The following is a 20,186-nucleotide window of genomic DNA, read 5'->3' on the forward strand; positions in this document are numbered from 1 at the left end:
TCTTGAGGCCAGGGGAGTGAGGTTTACATGCACAGCTCTTACTGGCCTACGTCTGTTACACTCACCCCCCTAAACCTCACTCCCATCTGGGTCAACGTATGTAACCAGTCCTACTCGACACGCTCCAAGCGGTATCTGAACCGGGATCTCCGGCGTGGGAGGCTGGGACGCTAACAAGGACGCTAAAGACCACAGCCGTTAGCGTCAGTTTGTGGCGCGCCTCTTGAATTCAGGGGAGGGAGGTTAACATGCACAGCTACGTCCGTTACACTAAACTTGCATTTGACCCTGTGAATATTCCAGGAATATTACATTTTTGTAAAAAAAATATCTTCCTATTTATTCATTAGTTGGGGTTTGAATTGAATTGGCCACACTTACCAAATTTTATTTGGAATTACAGGAAATAGGAGAAATGTAACAGGTAATGGTATTCTGTAAAATTTATTTTATCTTGGTCTGAAATGTATGCTTTATATATATTTATTTAGATCAATCTGTTTGTTTAAAAGGCCTAAAACCTTCAAATTCTTCTTTTTACTTTACTTTTTACTTTGTCAAGCATTCAAAGTTTATACAAACCTTCCTATTCTATTTAAAAATATATATATTTTAATTTAACTCTGCTTAAATTCCATTTTGAAGTGCAGTTTTGCATTCTGTTTCCTACCGCAAATTAAGGAATTGAATTTAAATTTAAAATGCATGCTCAATTCGATTCTGAACAATAAACTACCTCTAAAGTCTGAGGTAAATAATAGCTTGACAACAATGTTTTTACAGGACCATGTCCTACTTGATAAAATTACTGTAATTAATTCACTGAAATGAAAATGTTGATCGAGTGGTATGGAATTTTAAAAAGACCTCAACATGACATTACCGCTCCACCTCAGCGTCAAGTATAGATGGGTCTATTCCTCCAGCTGTCTCGCTGCAGAGATGACTCTCCCAGGCCTCCTTCTCTTTTAATTCCTCAGGATGGATAGAGTGCTGAAATGGAAAACATATGTCTCCTGAGTGCGTAACATTATTTTCCCCTGTGATGCCCTGGCAGCCGTGATTAATTAATGATAAACGTTACTGTGTAATAATGCCTTGGGTGACAGGGAGACTATGACATACCTAATTAGCCTCCTTTCTCCTCATTTTTGTCTAACTGATGCATCTTCCACAAACTCATATCAGTCCTGAAATGAATCACACCACCTCAGCGTGTCCTACTGCTAGGATTTGCTTATGAATATGCCACCTTCTCTGTTCAAAAGACTCTCGTTTCCTGACAGGTAACATGCAAAAAGACAACACAAGCCTGTTTGTACCACCTTTGTTTGTATCTTTTGCTAAGTCATAATGGTGGACTGCAGTTCCTCTTTGGAATTTCTCTTGATTATTACTTTCCTGGAAAATCCCCAAGGAGGCAATGTCTTGTTTATGGACAATACTTTTAATGGAAGAAATTAGAACAGGACCATATTTCTCAACAGCTGTGTACACATAGAGGAATCTGCGAGGGAAACCATTAAAGTAAACGCCCAAACGGAGCTGAGAGTTGCGATGCAGATGCATAATTGCGCAAAAGTGCCTCTAAGATCTTGTTGCGACAAATTGCACTCATCAAACACCCCCTCAATATATTTATTTACAGCTACCTTGAACAAAAACAATGTGTTCTATAAACTGTTTAGCGCTAAACAGATACTGAATAGGGCTGTTAACGATTTACATAACTTGGTGCCCAACGCAGATATGGTTTCAGCTGTTGTTCACTGTCTCTGTTAAATGGAACCCAATCTGTGTGGTAACAACATACAAAGTATCCGCCATGTTAAACAGCCCTCATCCTTTCTGTCATGGCTCGAGCGCATATGAATTGGAATGCTGGCATTAGGAAGGCCATTACGGCAGCCTCTCTGTGGGCCGGTCCAGATAAAATAGGATTCAAAAATACTTTGGGATTTTACGTCCATCAGCGCATTGGAACCAAATAAAATGGATGATGGTAATGACTTGCAGGCCAGGCGAGCGCAACGTCCCACATCTCTGCATGGAGGCCATTTTGTTGCCAGATCCCTTACCGCACGCTTGTCAGTTGCAGTGGAGTGGCAAGGAGGCAAAAACAAGATCAGAGTGACGAAGGTGGCTGCTGGCCAAGCAGCTCCTGTCGGATGTGAGCTCAGGGGACTGTTACATAGGGATTTTTGAGTGGGAAAACCCTCCGTCTACCGAATACAGACACACAAACCACACACACATGCACCCAGACAGACGGTGAATGGAATCACACAAACGTCTGTGTCTTTGTATTTGTATTTACAAATATATGGATTGTGGTGTATAATACATCACCATTTTAACGTGGTGAAATATTTGTGGATTAGGTCTCGAAAGACTTTGCATTTGGCAGGATCCTGGAGTGTTTGAAATGAAGCTGTATTTGGGATGATTATGCAGTTAAAAATCCACTGTACTATGCAATAAGGCTTGAATGGTCTTGAATGAAATCGGATTATACTGAAATATTGCTTAAAAAGCTCAGTGAAATATGACAAGAGAGATTGAAAGAGAAGGAAAGAAAGCTTGGCATTTGGTAATGACAGCTTAATGGCCTGTGAGCGAATAATAACATGTTCAGTTGTGCTCATGTCCCGTTTTAATGACTGATTTATGTCAGTTTTAGCAGAGCAGTGTTATAATTACTTTATGATTTTTGTCCTCTTTAGGTCTTGTGGAGATTTGCTTGATGCACCCATTGGATGTTGTGAAGACCAGGTAAAAAATTATTCATCATGTAATTCTCTCTCTTTCCTTTCTGTTTCTTAAAATAGGACTAGGAATTGACTTCCTCTTCTGGCAGTAGCGTAATAATTCTGTGGAAAATGAAATGCATCATTTACTCATTCTCCCACAATGTTTAAGTGATACTTTTTAATGTTCTCAAATTGCTCACATACTTACCTCATTATTTCACTTAATTATATATCCCTTGTTTTGATGCCTGCGGTTTTGAAAGTAAAGAAGTACACTGTATGTGAATACCAGTTGTGAGTTGTGAACCATGGTTGAATGAACAAAATGACACTGAATGGTGTTTGTTTCCGTCAACGGCTCTTCCGTGTTCATTCTACTAAATACTGTGAGTTTTCTTAAAGGGATTGTTCACCTAATAATGAACATTTTGTCATGATTTACTCACACTCAGGTTGTTCCAAACATGTATGAGTTTCTTCTGTTGAACTCAAAAGAAAATATATTTTTTTCAATACTACGGAAGTCAATGACTACTAAGACATGTATATAGTCTGCTATACTGTTACAAACAAAAATAGCCATATAAATAATAGCAATTGCACCAAATGTTTGTTCGGTTTGGCCCTGACTAAAATTTGTCTTTTTTTCCCCTCCTCATATAAAAGCCTGATGTATCAAGTATAATACAAAACCCGAAACACTTCAAATAGTGCATATAGTGCGACCAGTGTAGTCTGATAGATTGCAATGAGTCAGTTCTATAAAGTGAATCATAAACCTACATAGTCCAGCCAGTTCAGTCTATTCTGAATCATGAGCTAATGACTCTAATGACTCTAATGAGCTGGTTCTTTTTATTGAATCAAATAACTGTGAAACTTAAATTTTTGGTTCCTTACTGGTTGTTCATGTCACTACGTTATGCGTTTATTTGGAGTATTTTAAGAAAAAATAAATGAATTCATGTTTTATTTTAGTGTTGTTGTTTAATGTTTAGTCATGACCAGTTATTGGATTGTATTTATGTAATAATAATAATAATAATAATAATAATGCAACAAAAAAAAACCACTATGAAAATGCATTATAATTCACACTATTTTAGAATTGGTTTGAATTTATTATTGAAATTATATTATTTGGAAACTTAATTGCATTTTTCCCCAAATAATTATTTATTATTTATTATAAGAATCATTCCTGGGAATGGAATCATTACCAGGAACCAGAATTATTACATTTCTCATTCCTAATACCAACCAATTCTGAATGTTTTGGTTGCAGTACCTCTTTCCCTCAGTAATGCAAGAAAAAAGGAATGTTGAAGAGAGGAAAAGAGCAAATGAATCAGGGCCCTCACACTAGAGTCGCTCAGTATGGAGTAAACAGGTTGTGGGCCGGTACTAAACCTTTACAGCTTCTGGGTGCCCTGCCAAGACCTCTGGCTCTGTGACTAACACCCCTCACACATACACTATGAAGTTTCACATTTTCCGCTGCCGTTTTCTGGTAAATAAACTTTTTGAGATGATAATTAGATATTTGTACTTTTAAAGAGGAAGCGTGTCTAGGTGGCTTGTTTGTGTTTCTTTGTGTCTATTTGCATGCGTTTGTTTGCGGCTGTGTGTCTGTGTGTACACTTGTATGAAGCGACATTCGATACTCTAGAGTCCTGTAGAGTGATTTAAGATCTAGTGCTGCTAGTAGAGGGTTTATTACAGGTAAGGCCACAGTTAGGCCGCACTCTCCTCACACAGGGTCAGGGTTAAAAGTGCACTCTCTATTTTCTTTGTAATGCTCTTCCTCAAGAAGTGATAAAAGCCCTGTGTAAAGAGTGCCAGTTTTATTTATTTGTTTTCTGTGGGTTTTTCTGTTAGTGTGAGTGCAAACAGTCAACTGCATAGCGTATGTGAGTGTGGCTTGCATATGTGCCCTGATTTTTCATAGGCTCCGATTAAGAGGATCGGCCAATCAGACAACTCTCCAATTTCTGTCCATCTAAATGATATAACCCGTAATGCAATATCATAATAAAGAAAAATCCTAACTCTAAATCTGTCTGTCTAAAAAGCTTTGAAGCTTGAAAGTGTATAGGCTGATAGATGGATGGACAGAACAATAGATAGAGATAGAGAACGACAGAGGAACAGAATGAGAAGACAGACAGACAGACAATTTTTCTATCTGTTTGTCTATCTATCTGTCTGTCTGTCGGTCATTCTATCTATCTGTTGTTCCATCTGTTGTTCTCTCACTCTGTCTATCATTCCATCTATCTGTAATTCTAACTTCTCATTCTATCTTTCTGTCATTCTATCGTTATGTTGATATGCCTGTCTACCAATCTTTAAACTTTGAAGATTTTTTTACATTGTTTTCAAACTTTGAAAAATAAGTCTTTGTAGTTGTTGTGTGTTTTCGAACAGGACAGCACTACTATCTAGTTGTTGTGTACCGCTTTCTCCCTCCCTCTTTCTTTCTCTCTCTTGGGCTTTCAGTCACACTAAAGAAGGCTAATTGGGGGAATGAAGGGTTAGTAGAGCTGAAATCTATTAGCATAGGTCTCAGAGAGCTGCTGAAGCACAAATGCCCAGCACACCTCCTCTCTGACGCTAGCTGCAGGAATGGCTCCTATTAGTGACTGGCTGCCGCTTTAATGTCCGCTGCTCCAAATTAGATGCCAACTGGAGTGAACAGCTTTTTTCAACAAGCCGCCTTAGTGGAATCAAAGGCTTTTTTTCTGAGGGGGAACCTAACAAAAATGTATACTTGGGAATACATATTTACCCTGCGCAAATGAGAGTGCTGGAGCCAAGTAGAGGCGGAGACAGGAATTAGACGACTGAGGAGGCCGTCGATCTTAGACACACACACAAACTCACAAACAAACATCTGGAAGCAGATCAGGAGAACATTAAGAGGATGTATTTCAAGGCCATGATTGTTTGTAAGGTTAAATCAATGTTTACTTTAAAGCCTTTCTACCATTCTTCATATGTGTTTATATTCAAGATCAAGCACTTCCAGCTGAAAGTAAAATTATGGGTCTCTCCTCTGACTGTCATAAGTCTTCGCCATATATTCAGATGTGAACAGTCCTTCACAAATAAATGTCTCTCAGAAGAGGACAGGTCTGTGTGCCACTTATATTCATTTGCGTTCAACGGTGCTCATTTCTGGGTTGGAATGTTGACGTTTTTTTCAAAGGGGGCTTGCTAGGGTGAAAGTAGGGGGTTTGGGGGGTTAGTTAGACTTCTAAGGAGACAGTGAGACTGGAGTTACAGCTTTTCATTAACCTGGAAACCACCTAGTTACATGGTTCATGGGCTGGTCTCAGCTCACTTGGAGGTAACAAAGGGTGTCAGGCGGCACTTTCGGCAGGGGGCGGCTGCTCGGGGCACCCCATCTGACTCTGATCATCATGCCGGCCGCCCTGCCGCACTCATTAGAGAGCAGAAATGAGCTTGCATTGCTCTTGTTGAAGAGCTCCAGTTACGCCTCCTCACCCCACCCCAAACACGCCCTTAGCCCCTCCTACAGTGTCCGCTGTTGTTCTTTTTTGAAAGGGGGAGGAAGGTTTGTATTGAAAAATAAAATGTAAATGTAAACGTGTTTGTTTTATTGATTTTAGGGCTCTATATTCTAGAAAACTCATTCATTTGTAATTTTGTGCAATAATTGAAATAACCCTATTGAAAAGTAGTTTCAAAGTTGCATTGTTTATATTATATTATTATATTATATATTATAAGTAATTCATATTTTATTTGTTCATGCAAAGAATTATATTTGAATAGTCATTTTAATTATTAAGTAATTGACCCTAGTGAGTACATACCAGTACCAGTATATAAATCAATAATAAAACCAGTATTTTTTATTTATTTAATTTCTATATAATAGTGACATTATGAATGAACTATAAACATAATATAAATATATTGAAACTATAAGTATTACATATTAGATATAAGGAGGAAATGTTGGGGTAGAACAATAAAAAAATAAAAAATAAAAAAACGTTTAATTTATGTATTGATTTATGTCTATAAATGGATTCAGATTTAAATTAATATATAATGAATTTCCTGTTAATATTATACTGAAATATATCAACTATAATATTAAATAGTAATTTTAAAACCTTGAAACAGGAACACCAGCACTGATCGTGTCACTGTGTCTGTCCATGTTGAGTGATCTAGCGTGACTCTTTTGCCATCAATCCACACACTTCTCTATGTTTCACTACTGGTGATTAAAAAATCCTGGAGTTACCTCCTCATGGGAGTTGCTATGATGAGACAACCTTCGTCAAGACCCAGCATGCTTGAAAGTGAGCTTCACCAGGGAGGGGGGCTGGAAAGGGATGTTTGACGAGGACAGTGAGAGATGACGTCCTGTCCCAAGAAACGGGTGACGCTGAGAGAAGAGCCACAAGCTTCCACCCCCGACTGGTGGCTGAACCCTGGTGCACTCTTGATGGAATCCCTCAAGTAGCCCTTAAACAGCAGGGCTCAAAGCTCAGAGGACTAAGAGCCGATCCGGCCCAGTAAAGCAGCACGTCGCTGAGCTGTGCTCCAGTGATCTCTTAATCCTACCCTGCCCTGGCTGATGGCCCTGACGACGTAAACTCAACGCAGGTATCCGACTGTGGCTATCTGTGCTTAGGAAACCAGCATTACAATCACATCAGTGGTCGGACAGTTACTACTCACAATTCCAGTGAAAGAAGTCAGCAGAACATTGGTTGTGGCATGTTTCATTATAAAGGGGAAATCTAAAGCCAGTCCAAAATAACTCAAGGCACTACTATTTGTGGTTTAGACAGGGAATTAAAACGCATTTATATTAGTGGCTTACCACTGACATATTTTGGCCAAAATCTTCACCAGGGTGTGCAGAGTACAATATTGAGTGCTAAACAAAGACACAGATCACTGGAAAATCAGGTGCAAGTCGTTTGAATGATTAATTATGGATGAGTGGGATAAATACTAAATGTAATGATTAGTTTTGAGGTAATTAGTAAAGACATATCAAAATTTCTGGCATCATATAATACAAACCACCAAATTCCATTCCTTGACCGTGTTCTCAAGTTCACAGAGACTAAATTACATTAAATGTGTGTTTATGTGGAATATATTAAACTTGGCACCAAACTACTTGCACTGTGCATGAAACTAATTTTCATCAGAGAAAAGTTTACATACCTTAACGAAAGCGAAATTCGCTTTGTTCATTTGTGGGCTTAAACATGTAAGGTATGTTTTTACTTTCCTGGAATGGAACAGTGGAAGAATAGGAGTGTGATATAGCGTGACAAATAAATTATGGTAACATTGGTATTTTAATGTTAGTGATAATAATAATTGTAATAGTAGAGCTTTTGTAACACTTCTGCTGCTTGGTAGGTATGTATGCCTGTATTAAACACATTCCTGTCTTGTTAGCATATCACATTTCACCCAAATAATCAAAACCTATGACTTTTATTACTTCTTTCTTTTCTTTTTTTTTAAACAATGAAGGTGTGATATATAATGTTGTTTTGGACACCTTTGGCTTTCATGGACAAAAAACACTGAAACATTTTACAAAATATCTTCCTTTGTGTTCCGCAGAAGAAAGAAAGTCATACAGGTACATACAATTTGTGGGTGAACTAACCCTTTAAAGGAGGGACCAGAATATCATCATCTAATGTTTTTTTTTTTTTTTTTTTTTTGCACAGGCATGCTCCACTCGCAGAAAATGTTTGACATAAGACTCTAGAATTGAACAACTAATGTGCTCATAGAAAAAGTACCCAGGGTGTGACCTCCCGCTGATATGACTGCCATTACACATTATGTCCTGGTATTAAACAGGTCTGCTTGAAGGAGTTGTCACAAACACCCAAATGCATTATGTTACAAACATACTAAATAAAGCAAAAATGTCCCAGTGTGCTGAAATGACCCATTTTAGAGAAGCAGTAAAGTGCCTGATGAAAACTCATTTGTCTCCTGTGTCTGTCAGACGCCTCACCGCATCTGTGACCCACTCCTTCAGAGATTTGTTTTGCAGCGGCTGTGTTCCTTCCAGGCAGGTGGCGAGAGGCGCAAATGTAGAGTTGTAATTTAGAGACTCAGGTTTCTGTTGCTGAAGAGCCAGCGAGTGAAGTATTGATGACCACGTTCTGCACTGTCCTGACCGTCTGTGTAATACCTGCCAGTCTCCTGCTGTCTTAGGAGTCAGCCAGCCAGCCATTTCCTTACTTCAAAGCAACCATAATCATAATACAGTCTCCCAATCTGATATTTCCAGTTCAGCAATGTTTGTTTGATTGATCTGAAAGAGTAAACCAACAATTTCAATCATTGCACTCAATGGGTCTGACTAGTTGTTCAACTACTGACTAGCCTATTAACATTTTTTCGCTAAAAAGGTTAACATTACGTTAATGTTATATTAACATAAGATAACAATGAATAGTAGCAGCTTACAGTTATAAATTAAAGGTTTAGTTTACCCAAAATTGAAAAGAAATTTCATAGTTTCATCCTCATATCGTTTCAAACCGGTATGACTTACTTTCCTCTTCGAAACAAAAAAGAATATTGTACAAAAGCTAAGAAAAACAGAAAAGGTCATTTTCTGTCAGGACATTAGCCATTTAATATATGGACATTTCCTTCAACCCTAAAACACAACGCATTGAAACACATGAAACCTCAACAACAACAAAAATTCATATTAACACAATACATTGGGCTGTATTTTTACTATTCTTATAGTGAAAATATTCTGAAGAATGTTGGTAATCAGACAGTTTTGGTTACCATACAAAAACACAATTTTCAACAACAACAAAACATTATGTTCCACATAAAGTCATACAAGTAATTTTTTGGGGGTGAACTATCCCTTCAACAGGAACTAATAAATTGTAGAATCTGATACCTAATACATTAATTAATGTTAGTGGGAAAATATAATTAATATTTTTTGGAAAATTGTGTTTTTTTGCATACTACGCTGTTACAGTGGTAAACGTCTTTAAATGTAACCACTTTAAAGCACTGCTACTATTGGACAAATTTGGCCATTGCATCATGTTACACACTTTTTTTCAGTGTATGAATGAATGAATGAATGAGGCATTTTATATAGCGCTTTCATGTACTACTGTACACCCAAAGTGCTTTACAACCACGTCAGGGGTCTCTCCTCAACCACCACCAGTGTGCAGCATCCACTTTGAGGATGCGACGGCAGCCACAGTGCAACAGTGTTCACCACACACTAGCTATAGGTGGAGAGAAAAGAGGGTGGTGGAGCCAATTCAATGATTGGGGATTATTAGGAAGCCATGATTGGTAAGGGCCAATGGAGGGAACTTGGCCAGGACACCGTGGTGGTTACACCCCTACTCTTTACGAGAAGTGCCATGGGATTTTTAATGATCACAGAGAGGACCTGTCAGTGTACTGACAAATGGGTTGCATTTTTAAGATGTGGGTTGCATGTCAAGCAGGATATAGTGCAACTTTTATAAACACATTCTGCTCCATTCCGTTGCACTCCCTGTCTCATGTCCTTATGGAAAAGCCTTGTGAGAAACGTGTTCAATTGAGACAGTTGAACCTGAAACCTGCATCTTTATACAGATATATACTTCCTTAGGACCAATAGGCCAACTAGTTGCGCCTGTAACCAACTAATTAGTTGTTTTTTGTTGCTTTTTCAAATCCCTGATCAATGCTTATTTGCGCTGGGATTGTCTTAAAATGCTGTCTCTCACTTTGTTCACAAGAGGTCAGCCAGAGTTTGGCAACCTGAGGCACAAATCAGACTGTGAGAGGTGAACATTTTGTGGGATGTCTAACTGGTCATTTTGAGGATGTCAACCCCCCCATGGATGGACCCGAGTCATAGTGGGTCCAGTTGGCCTGTGGTGCCACTGAAACCCAAGCTGTCCTAACCCAGACCGAGACCTGGAAACATGTGGCGTCACGAGCGCCATGACTTTATCACTTCCCCTTTGCCCCATCTTCCATCTTCTCTTCAGCTTTATCTCCTTCCCTCCAAAGGCTCAGCTTTATTGGCCACCTCCAGCCATGTGCCCAGCAGTATTAGCCTGAAAAGCCAAAAGAACAGAGGGAAGTAAATATGTATGTCTACCATGAATTTAAGAGAGGAATTTCCTGTGGTTTTCTAAAAGCATTGCATTTCATTGGTTTTACATTTATATTCACCCCGCTACTCAAGAATACAGTGTTTTGCTTGCGTACAATCCGATTAATGTAGTCCCACAGCATTGTTTGATATTCATGAGTAGCATGATCACAGACAGTCGATTGGTCCTTGCTTTTTGATTGGATGTCAACATCTGCCATATTGGAGCATTTAGGTTAGAGAGGTTTTACCTCATGTACCATTGCAATGGACGTCTGCCATCTTTATGATCCTGCTCATTAAAATTAACTGTCTGGCTGTAAAAAATAGATTTCCTTTTAATGCTGCCTTCTGGATTCTCTTATGCACCACTGATTGTGTGTAAAAGAAACCTTGCTCACGTGCGTGTTTCGCTTTTTCTAATTTTACTTTCATTTCAGCTCTTGATGAAAGTGTTGTTGGTTCAGAGGCAGCAAAGTGAAAACATATTAACATGGCTAAGAATTAAAGACTGAATAATTGAAAGCAATAAATACCATAACCAAAAAATAATTCAGTTTGTAAAGAGATTAGTTTTAGTGATATTTGTTCCACTGCTATTCTTCTTCTTGAAAAAATAGTTAATTGATTCAGTGATAAAAGCAAATGTATTACCAAAAATGTACTATTAAATGTAAAATCCTTTTACAGCGAATTTTTTGCTTTATGTATTTCACGCAATATTTGATTATCATTGTACCAGACTGGAAACATAGGCGGCCAATATAAAATGCCAACCGTTTAAACATTTTCCTGCCACAACTACAGTCACACAATTTCAGTTGTAAAAAGGAAAAGGAAGTCCTGCAAAAGTTATAAATGGTACATTTGCAGGATGGTTTTTCGTTCATGGGACCTTGTTTATCATGGGGTTGATATTCTAGTCATAAATGAAATAATGCAGTTCCCACTCCATGCTTCATTCTTTGGGGGAATACCCCTATATTTAACAAGGCAAATTTAAGAGACCTTTTTAAAAGTTTGGCCTGGCCCTTTAAAGGCAAACCCATCAGACTCAAGCCTTTTGATCAACCCAGTAACCTCCCGCCCTTCCCACAGGGCTTTTTTTAACACCATCATTATTAGGCCTCAACCCATCAAGCTTGTCTTCCAGTGGGGCACAGCCCCCCCTGTCGGACCCGGTGCTGGCCTATTCCATAATGGCTCTGAGAGGGGACAAGGACCTAGTGCTCGGCCTGGACCTAAAACACTTCACTCCTCTCTATAAAAATACAAAGAGGGGGTGTTCTGCAGCTCTTTATTCTCATTTACCTTCCTGTCAGAACGTTCAGAGTTCGCATTTTACGGGGAGTTTGGGGTCAGGTGGAGATGGTAGGGTTATTTACCCCCGGTGCGTATTTCACCCGTGGACGCTCCATGTTGGCCTTACCTTCACCCTAACCTGGCTATCCAAGATGGCGCTCTGGTCCTATAAAAACAGAGTACAGAAGGTCATTGGAGGTTTTTGATGAACTCACAGATATCGTCACCTGTAAGTCTATCTTTACTTTCTAGGTTTACTTTGAAAGGGATTCTGAGAGCGGGATCTTTTAACAAAACCCTTGGGCTTTTCGCAGTTCCTCTGTTTGTCGACTTTACAACCGGGAGCCTGGCTCCAAGGCCGACTGAATCAGCCCTTAACTCTTCTTCTCACTCTTTCGATAAATGTCTCCAAATATATCGGAATGTGCACTCCTGATTTTCTGCGTAGAGGACTCATTTATACAGAAAGGTTAATCTTATCTACGGCTTCTTTTTTCATTGCAAACTTCTTTCAGAATCCTGGTGACTCTTTTCTGAGAGTTCAGAGGCATCTTCTGCTGCCAAATCTTCCCCATTATCTTCCACTCCCCAGGCTGTGATGTTTGGTCCAATGCTTTTATGGCAGGGTAGGCAAGGGGCATGAGGAAATGAGGTGACCCCAAGGTCAACAGCGGAGTCAGGCAGCTGAAAGCGGACCATGGCCCTGCCACCTCTGGGCTAGCGTGGGTTGGGCTATCCCAGTGTACTGCAGAAACTGAAACTCGGGCATTGGTGGGACAAGGCCGCCTTCGTTCCTTGACCTTGCTCTCATGTGCCTTTAATTAAGACTGATTTAAATTTGTTTACAAGCTCCACTGATCTTAAATCTTTTGGTTTGGTGCCCCATCCTTTTGCATGCCCCCATCCAAACATTCCCCCTCACTTGACTGCCTGCTGTTTCAGAGACCCTCTTTTCTTCTTTCTCTTTAATATGGTGTTGGACGTTCATTTATGATGCTTTTTTAACTGGTTCTTAGGCACGAGTTACAAGCTATTTGGGAATCTACAAAATTGGATGCTGGGGACACCCCTCTAAGATGTTAATCTGTTGCCGATATGAAAGGCTGCTCACCTCAGTAAACCCCCTCATCCGATGGAACCAGGGCACTTTTATGGTCCCATCAGGCACCCGCCTGGATGACTTACTGCTGACCTCTTGACCTGGCAGTCAAAGCCATATGAGGAGAATCTTTCTCATTCTGTGTCTTCCACTCTGAGTTTGGTCTGGGTTCATCTATTTACACTTGGAGGGCAAAGGTTGGTTATTTATCGTCTCTATGTGCCCAAAAAGATACCCAGCCTGAACCACTGCAAATGATCCTGGCATGTCGGCCTATAAACAAATAATAGCGTGTGGTGTCAAAGTACCAAAGGTCCTACAGTTGCTTTGTCCATTTCTTCATGCTAAAACATCTATATCGCATGAACCACGAGAGGCGGGGGGGGGTTGGGGGTTGAAGCAGTAAATCCTTTTTCCCTAAACTTGCGCTCAGTGCTGGTACCACGTTAAACATTTACACGGCTCAGTATGCCCTTTATTAGGGAGTTACTACCATGCTTGTTGCTACAAAAACATCTCTTGACCATTTGTATCGTATAAAAAATTTACACAGAACTGCAGAAATGTTACCAGCAGGTTACTAGCATGTTAGTGACAAAGTTAGCACCTACAAGGTCTATGGCTATAGAAGAAGCAAAGCTAATTGGTAAGGATGGGTTAAGTAAATGTTTGACTTCTCCGCTGTGCTAAAGGGACCGAGAAAGTCTGTGCCGCCTCTGAAAGAACAGACGCTGAAAGCAGGAGAAAGGAGCGGTTCGGATTTTGACAGACATCTGAGACTTGTCAATAATTTGAGCAGATTAGCCAGTGTCCCACATTTCTAGCACACAGATAATTGATAGCATATGGTGGCCATGCTCTATGATCTCTGTCAACTGAGCAGAGGAATGTTGAACATAATGTATATGCGGTTGGGATGTTTTCCAGAATTTATAAATTCTTAATCATTGTTTTCCTTGTGGACATTATTTTGGATAATCTCAAATGGGATGTGTAGCCATTACAAGCATAAAATATATTTCGTTTAGAGGGAGAACATGGTTAAATTAAGACAAATAAGTTAAAAGACTAAAATTATGTATTTATTATTTATTTCAAAGGCTCCTTTAGAAAGAAAGAAAGAAAGAAAGAAAGAAAGAAAGAAAGAAAGAAAGAAAGAAAGAAGGAAAGAAGGAAAGAAAGAGAGAAAGAAAAAGAAAGAACTTGGTATTAGGCCCCATAAATACCTAAATAAATAAATAAATTCATTCATTAATTCTTTGGATAGTATCCCATATTATAAACATGTATATTATAATATTAAAGCAGAATCTTGGTTTGGGAATGACAAAAATGTAATTATAAACCAGTAGTGTGCTGACCTTGGAACATAGCTCACTGGTTGGAAAAGTTTAATATTTATGAATAAAGGTTTGTAAATTACTATTTATTGTGAATCTTGTCTTGTGGTGAACAGTTGACCTTTAATCTTCCAGGTTTCAAATCCAAAGAGGGAAGGGTGACCCAAATAGCTATAAAGGCCTTGGAGACTGTTTCAGAACAATTTATCGCACTGAAGGGTAAGTTATAAATGTCTGTCTGTCTGTCTATCCATCTATCCATCTATCTATCTGTATTGTATTGCCATCCCATTCAAATTGCTGTCGCTCTTTGATGTCAACAATTCCATGCATAATATATATATACAGTACAATGAACATAAGTATTTCCGTCCCAGGTAAAATGGTTTTCAGCCAATTATATATTTTGCTGTAGTGTATCAGTAGGAAACATCAGTTTATATTTCCAAACATTCCTTTTGCCATTAATTGTAATAATCCAGTGAGATTTTGTATGCACAAGGAGTCAAAGAGAGTAGGCCAGTTCACCTCCACCTCCATCACCCTGAGTGTTGGAGCTCCACAGGGCTGTGTGCTGAGTCCCCTGCTCTACTCTCTCTACACCCATGACTGTTTGTCCACACACAGCTCCACCTCGATCATCAAGTTTGCTGATGATACTGTTGTCCTGGGTCTCATCTCCAACAACAATGAGACGGCATACTTGGACGAAGTGGAGCAACTGACATCATGGTGCCAGGACAACTGTCTCTCTCTGAATGTTAACAAGACCAAAGAACTGATTGTGGACTTCAGGAAGAGACAGCATCGGTCATACTCCCCTCTCATGATCAGCGGGACACCGGTAGAGAGAGTGAGCAGCTTCAAATACCTGGGTGTGAACATCTCCGAGGATCTGACCTGGACTACACACATCCAGACACAGGTGAAAAAAGCCAGGCAAAGACTGTACCACCTGCGCCAGCTGAGGAAATTCAGGGTTTCACCAGCCATCCTGAAAACTTTCTATCGAGGGGCGATAGAAAGTGTCCTGACTCAGTGCATCACAGCGTGGTACGGGAACAGCACCAGTCACGACTGCAAAGCCCTGCAAAGAGTGGTGCGCTTATCCGAGCGCATCTCAGGCTCAGCTCTCCCGTCTCTGCAGGACATCTACACCAAATGCTGCAGAGGTAGAGCTACTAAAATCATCAGAGACATTAATCACCCTGCAAACTCTCACTTCACCCTGCTGCCATCTGGTAAACGCTTCCGTAGCCTGATGGCAAAGACTGAAAGACTCAGGAGGAGTTTCTTCCCCCAGGCCATCAGACTCCTGAACTCAGTCACGTGACTTCACTTCACCCCCGCACACACATAAACATACAGTCTTTTAACATTAACATCCACATACTGCAATTGCACTGCACTTTACGTCCCTATTGTTACTGCGTAACAACCTGTAATAAACCTTGCACATTATACTTCTTTATATATACATATTATATATTTTATGTTAACCACTTATTTTCAAGTCTACAGTTTATCTCACTTATCATATCCACATATTTTTTATATTTTTATTTTTATCTTATTTCCTATTTTTATCTTTTACTTGATTTATTTATAATTCTACTTATGTTAATACTTTTTATTCTAATTTTATTCTATTTCTATTTAATTTCTTGTAACTGTTATTTGCACTGTCCATGGAGCGGACCTGTTTACATTTCACTGCCAGTTGTATATTGTGTATATAACTGTGTATGTGACAAATAAAACTCTTGAATCTTGAATCTTGAATCTTGATCTCTTGAATCTTGTCTAACTTCAGCCGGTATGATCCACACAGAGATCTGAACTCACCATCATCGATTCCATCTGGGATTACATAAAGAAACAGGAAAAACTGAGAACCCAAACAACCTACCTGCAAAATTACAGTACTGTGAAAAACATTTTTCAGGCACTTGTGTAAAAATGCTGTAAAGTGAGGATGCTTTCAAAAATAATGCCATGAATAGATTTTATTTATCAATTAACTTTTAACTAAATCAAATCAGTATTTGTTTTGACCACCTTTCGCATTTAAAAGAGCTTTTCGGTTGCTTTACAGGCAGGTTGTTCAAGCAAGAGACATTGCCACAGTTCTTCCGGATTTAGTCTGTCTCGGTTTTTTCTGTTTAATCATGTAATCCCAGATGGACTCAATGATGGTGAGATCAGATCTCTGTGTGGATACAAAAAAGTCACTGGATTATTACAATTAATGGCAAAAGGAATGTTTGGAAATGTAAACTACTGTAAATTGTAAATTTCCTACTGACACACTACAGCAAAACACAAGTAACTGGCTTAAAACCATTTTTTTGTGTGTGAAAATACTAACGTGCACAGTACCATGAACCAGTCCTGCCTCATTTAGTGTTCAAAGTGAAATAAAACATGACCAAAAGAAAATATATCCTTTAAGGAATGTTTTACTTATATATTACTTAAATAATCTAAAATGTGATAGTGATAACTTGTAACTTTTTTAAAATGTTAAATTATTCTTAGTAGCGTTTTTGGGTAACACTTTACAATAAGGTTTCATTAGTTAATGTATTAACTATAACCATGAGCAGTACATTTGCTACTGTATTTGTTAATCTTTGTTAATGTTGGTTAATAAAAATCCAGCTGTTCATGGTTTTTTCATGTTAGTTCACAGTGCATTAACTAATGTTAACAAGATTTTAATAATATATTGGTAAATGTTGAATTTAACATTAACAAAGATAAATAAATGCTTTATAAGTGCAGTTCATAACTAATGTAATGAACTAATGTTAACTAATGAACCTTATTGTAAAGTGTGACCCGTTTTTGACATATGACACTTCTGGTTTGTAATGTTTTCTTTTCAGATTTTGTCATCTACTGTTTTCTGCATGTATTTAGTGTAAACTATGCACACATGTCTGTTGTATGCATGGTAACAACATACACCAGGTGACAGGTAATGTTTGGAACTTAGGAAAAATAGTAAACCTGGTGTCCAAAAACACAAACTTTAAACCCACCTGCTCTGGAATACGCAGTGTGTCCATCTTGGACAAGCAAGTGAAGTCATGGGCTTATATTATGCATTTGCAGAGGCATGCTCCACATGTGTAGTGTTAACTGACTGTTCATAGGAAATCACACACATGACGTAGTGCGCTTGAGGCAGAGATTTATCTTTTTCTGTCTCTCTCTTTTTTCTTTCTACCATCCAACCCCCCTCCCTCCCATGCTCTCCTTCCAGTTTTTCTTCCCCTCCCTCCACCACACAACATGAGGCACGTGTCAGATCCTAGACAGTGTGCAGACTTGAAAGAAAGCTCTGTTTATGGCAAGATGACAGCTTTACAGTGGATCTAAAGCTGATCCGCAACAAGGTGTGAAAATATATGCGCGTGTGCAGTCTTAGGTGACGCTGACACAGCGTCTCTGGTTGACTGTGTGCGATCCTATACCAGCTTTCCCTCTCTGCGGAGCTGTCATCGGCTGCATCCCGCAGGCCTCCCCTGCAGATTATGGTTCTTCTTTTTTTCTAAACCAATTATCACCCTCCGTCTGTTTGTGCTGTGGCTGGAATCACCACACAGTAGCCGGTAGCATGATCAGCCCCAGGCTGAACCACTTAGTTTTAATTTACACAAATGGTGGCGGGAGTTACTGTTGTGGAATTATTATTGAAAATAAACATGCTCTTGCTGTATGGCCCAGCATTGCACTTTCGCTCTTGGTCCGTATTTTGCTTTGGTCTTCCCCTCTGTGCGGTAGTAACCCGAGCCCTTCGGCTTCCACACACCAATTAGTTCAGAGCTGGAGATCCATCTGTGAATTGGCTCGGAGTCTATTTGAAATGTTATGAACGTTCACTTGCGTCATAATGTAGCATGTGTGAATCATCATAGAAAGAAAGTACTAATCACATGTATGTGAGTTTTAGATCACATAAATAGCTTGATTGTGCATAATTATTTCACAGTATGTCTTGGTCAGCTATTTTTAACTTTTTTTAGCAGCAGGTAAGAAGACCTCTTAAGTAAGTTTACACTATTGTTCAAATGTTTGGGCTCTGTAATGTTTTTGAAAGAAATCTCATTTTCAATTTAAATATATTATTAAATGTAATTTATTCCTGTGTTGCAAAGCTGAATTTTCAGCAGCCATCGCTCAAGTCTTCAGTGTCACATGATCCTTCAGAAATCATTCTAATATGCTGATTTAGTGCATTACATTTCTTCTTCTTATTATTATTATTGTCTTTGTTGAAAACAGTTGTGCTGCTTAATATTTTTGTGGAAACCGTGATGCGTGGGTGTTTTTCAGGATTCTTTTTATGAATCGAAAGTTTTTTGTTTTTTTTATCCGCATCCATTAATTTATTGACATAAAAATACAATAAATGTACATGTGCATGTACATTAAATGCATGAAAGTATATTTGGTGATTAACACAGTCTTTATAGTGGATTCTAATGTTTAGACAACCATGTTTCCAAACAGAAATGTTGTATGAATGTTTCCTGTAAACGTAAAAAAGGGCTAATGTTCCTTTACATTACATACATTTCTCTTATGGTATATGATTCAAACAGACTCATATTTATATTTTATGGTTTTAAATTACATACCCTGAAATGATCCACATTCACTAGAAAAAAACCTAAAGTTTTGTATTGATACTTTTTGTGTATCAGACACAATGATAAACCCGTTAGACCTGATAGAACCAATATGATCATCACATATTTGCCCCATTTAAACTAGTTCATGAATTAATTGTGTTAATAGTATACAAATGATTACATGTCCGTTTTATTTCTCCTATAGTTCAAATTCAAATGATTCGATCAGTTTCCATGCTACTTTTCTGCAGTAATCACTGGAGGCAATTAGCTTAATGAATTGGGGTCATTTTACTTTGTCTGTCATGTTTGATTTCAAGCGAAAGCACAAGAAACGTCCCTGCTTCTCATCTCCTCACTCCTTGATTTACGAGCCTGGAGCTGTTGTGCCTTCCCGAGCCAATGTCAAGGTTAATGGCTCGAGAGGCAAGTGACAATATTTGCAGATCAAGCATTCAAGTTGTTGACAAGGGACAGAACAGGGAGAGCTCAAAGTCACTCGGGCCACTGTATCCTCAGCAGTATAAGTTACAACTGTGCACATTCTTACAGTTGATAAAGACTCAAATGTAAATATTCCTTACGTTTTCCCGCCAGCCCTGTGATTCATTGACGGTCGGTCCTATAACAGGGATGAAACATTTTGCCTCATTATCCAATTTGGTTAATGTATCATTTCCTTCCTCTCCTTTTGTTATGTTGAAGGATGTGGCTATGCGTTGAATGGAAGAAATGGGGTTTGATGCAAATAAAAGACAAATCACACCTATACAAACTCCAGCAGCTGGACCCACACGTACCTAAATGTGTGAGCATTTGCTTATGTGGGCCAACTGCGTGCTTACATTTAGAGTCAAATTGGCATTCAGGCATAGTCAAACCAGGCATAGT

At 38.9% G+C, this 20,186-nt stretch overlaps 1 protein-coding gene across 3 annotated transcripts in view; it reads left to right on the forward strand.

Annotated features, from left to right (window-relative positions):
• Positions 1-20,186, forward strand: part of slc25a21 (solute carrier family 25 member 21) — a 178,134-nt gene that overhangs the window by 69,216 nt on the left and 88,732 nt on the right. For all 3 annotated transcript variants that reach the window (XM_079833782.1, XM_079833780.1, XM_079833781.1), the window contains exons 3-4: positions 2,724-2,772; positions 14,791-14,874. In XM_079833782.1, coding sequence (XP_079689908.1) covers positions 2,724-2,772; positions 14,791-14,874 — 133 coding nt within the window. The remainder of the gene's footprint in view (positions 1-2,723; positions 2,773-14,790; positions 14,875-20,186) is intronic.

This window comes from Gobio gobio, assembly GCF_949357685.1.
Source record: "Gobio gobio genome assembly, chromosome: 13".
NCBI lineage: Eukaryota > Metazoa > Chordata > Actinopteri > Cypriniformes > Gobionidae > Gobio > Gobio gobio.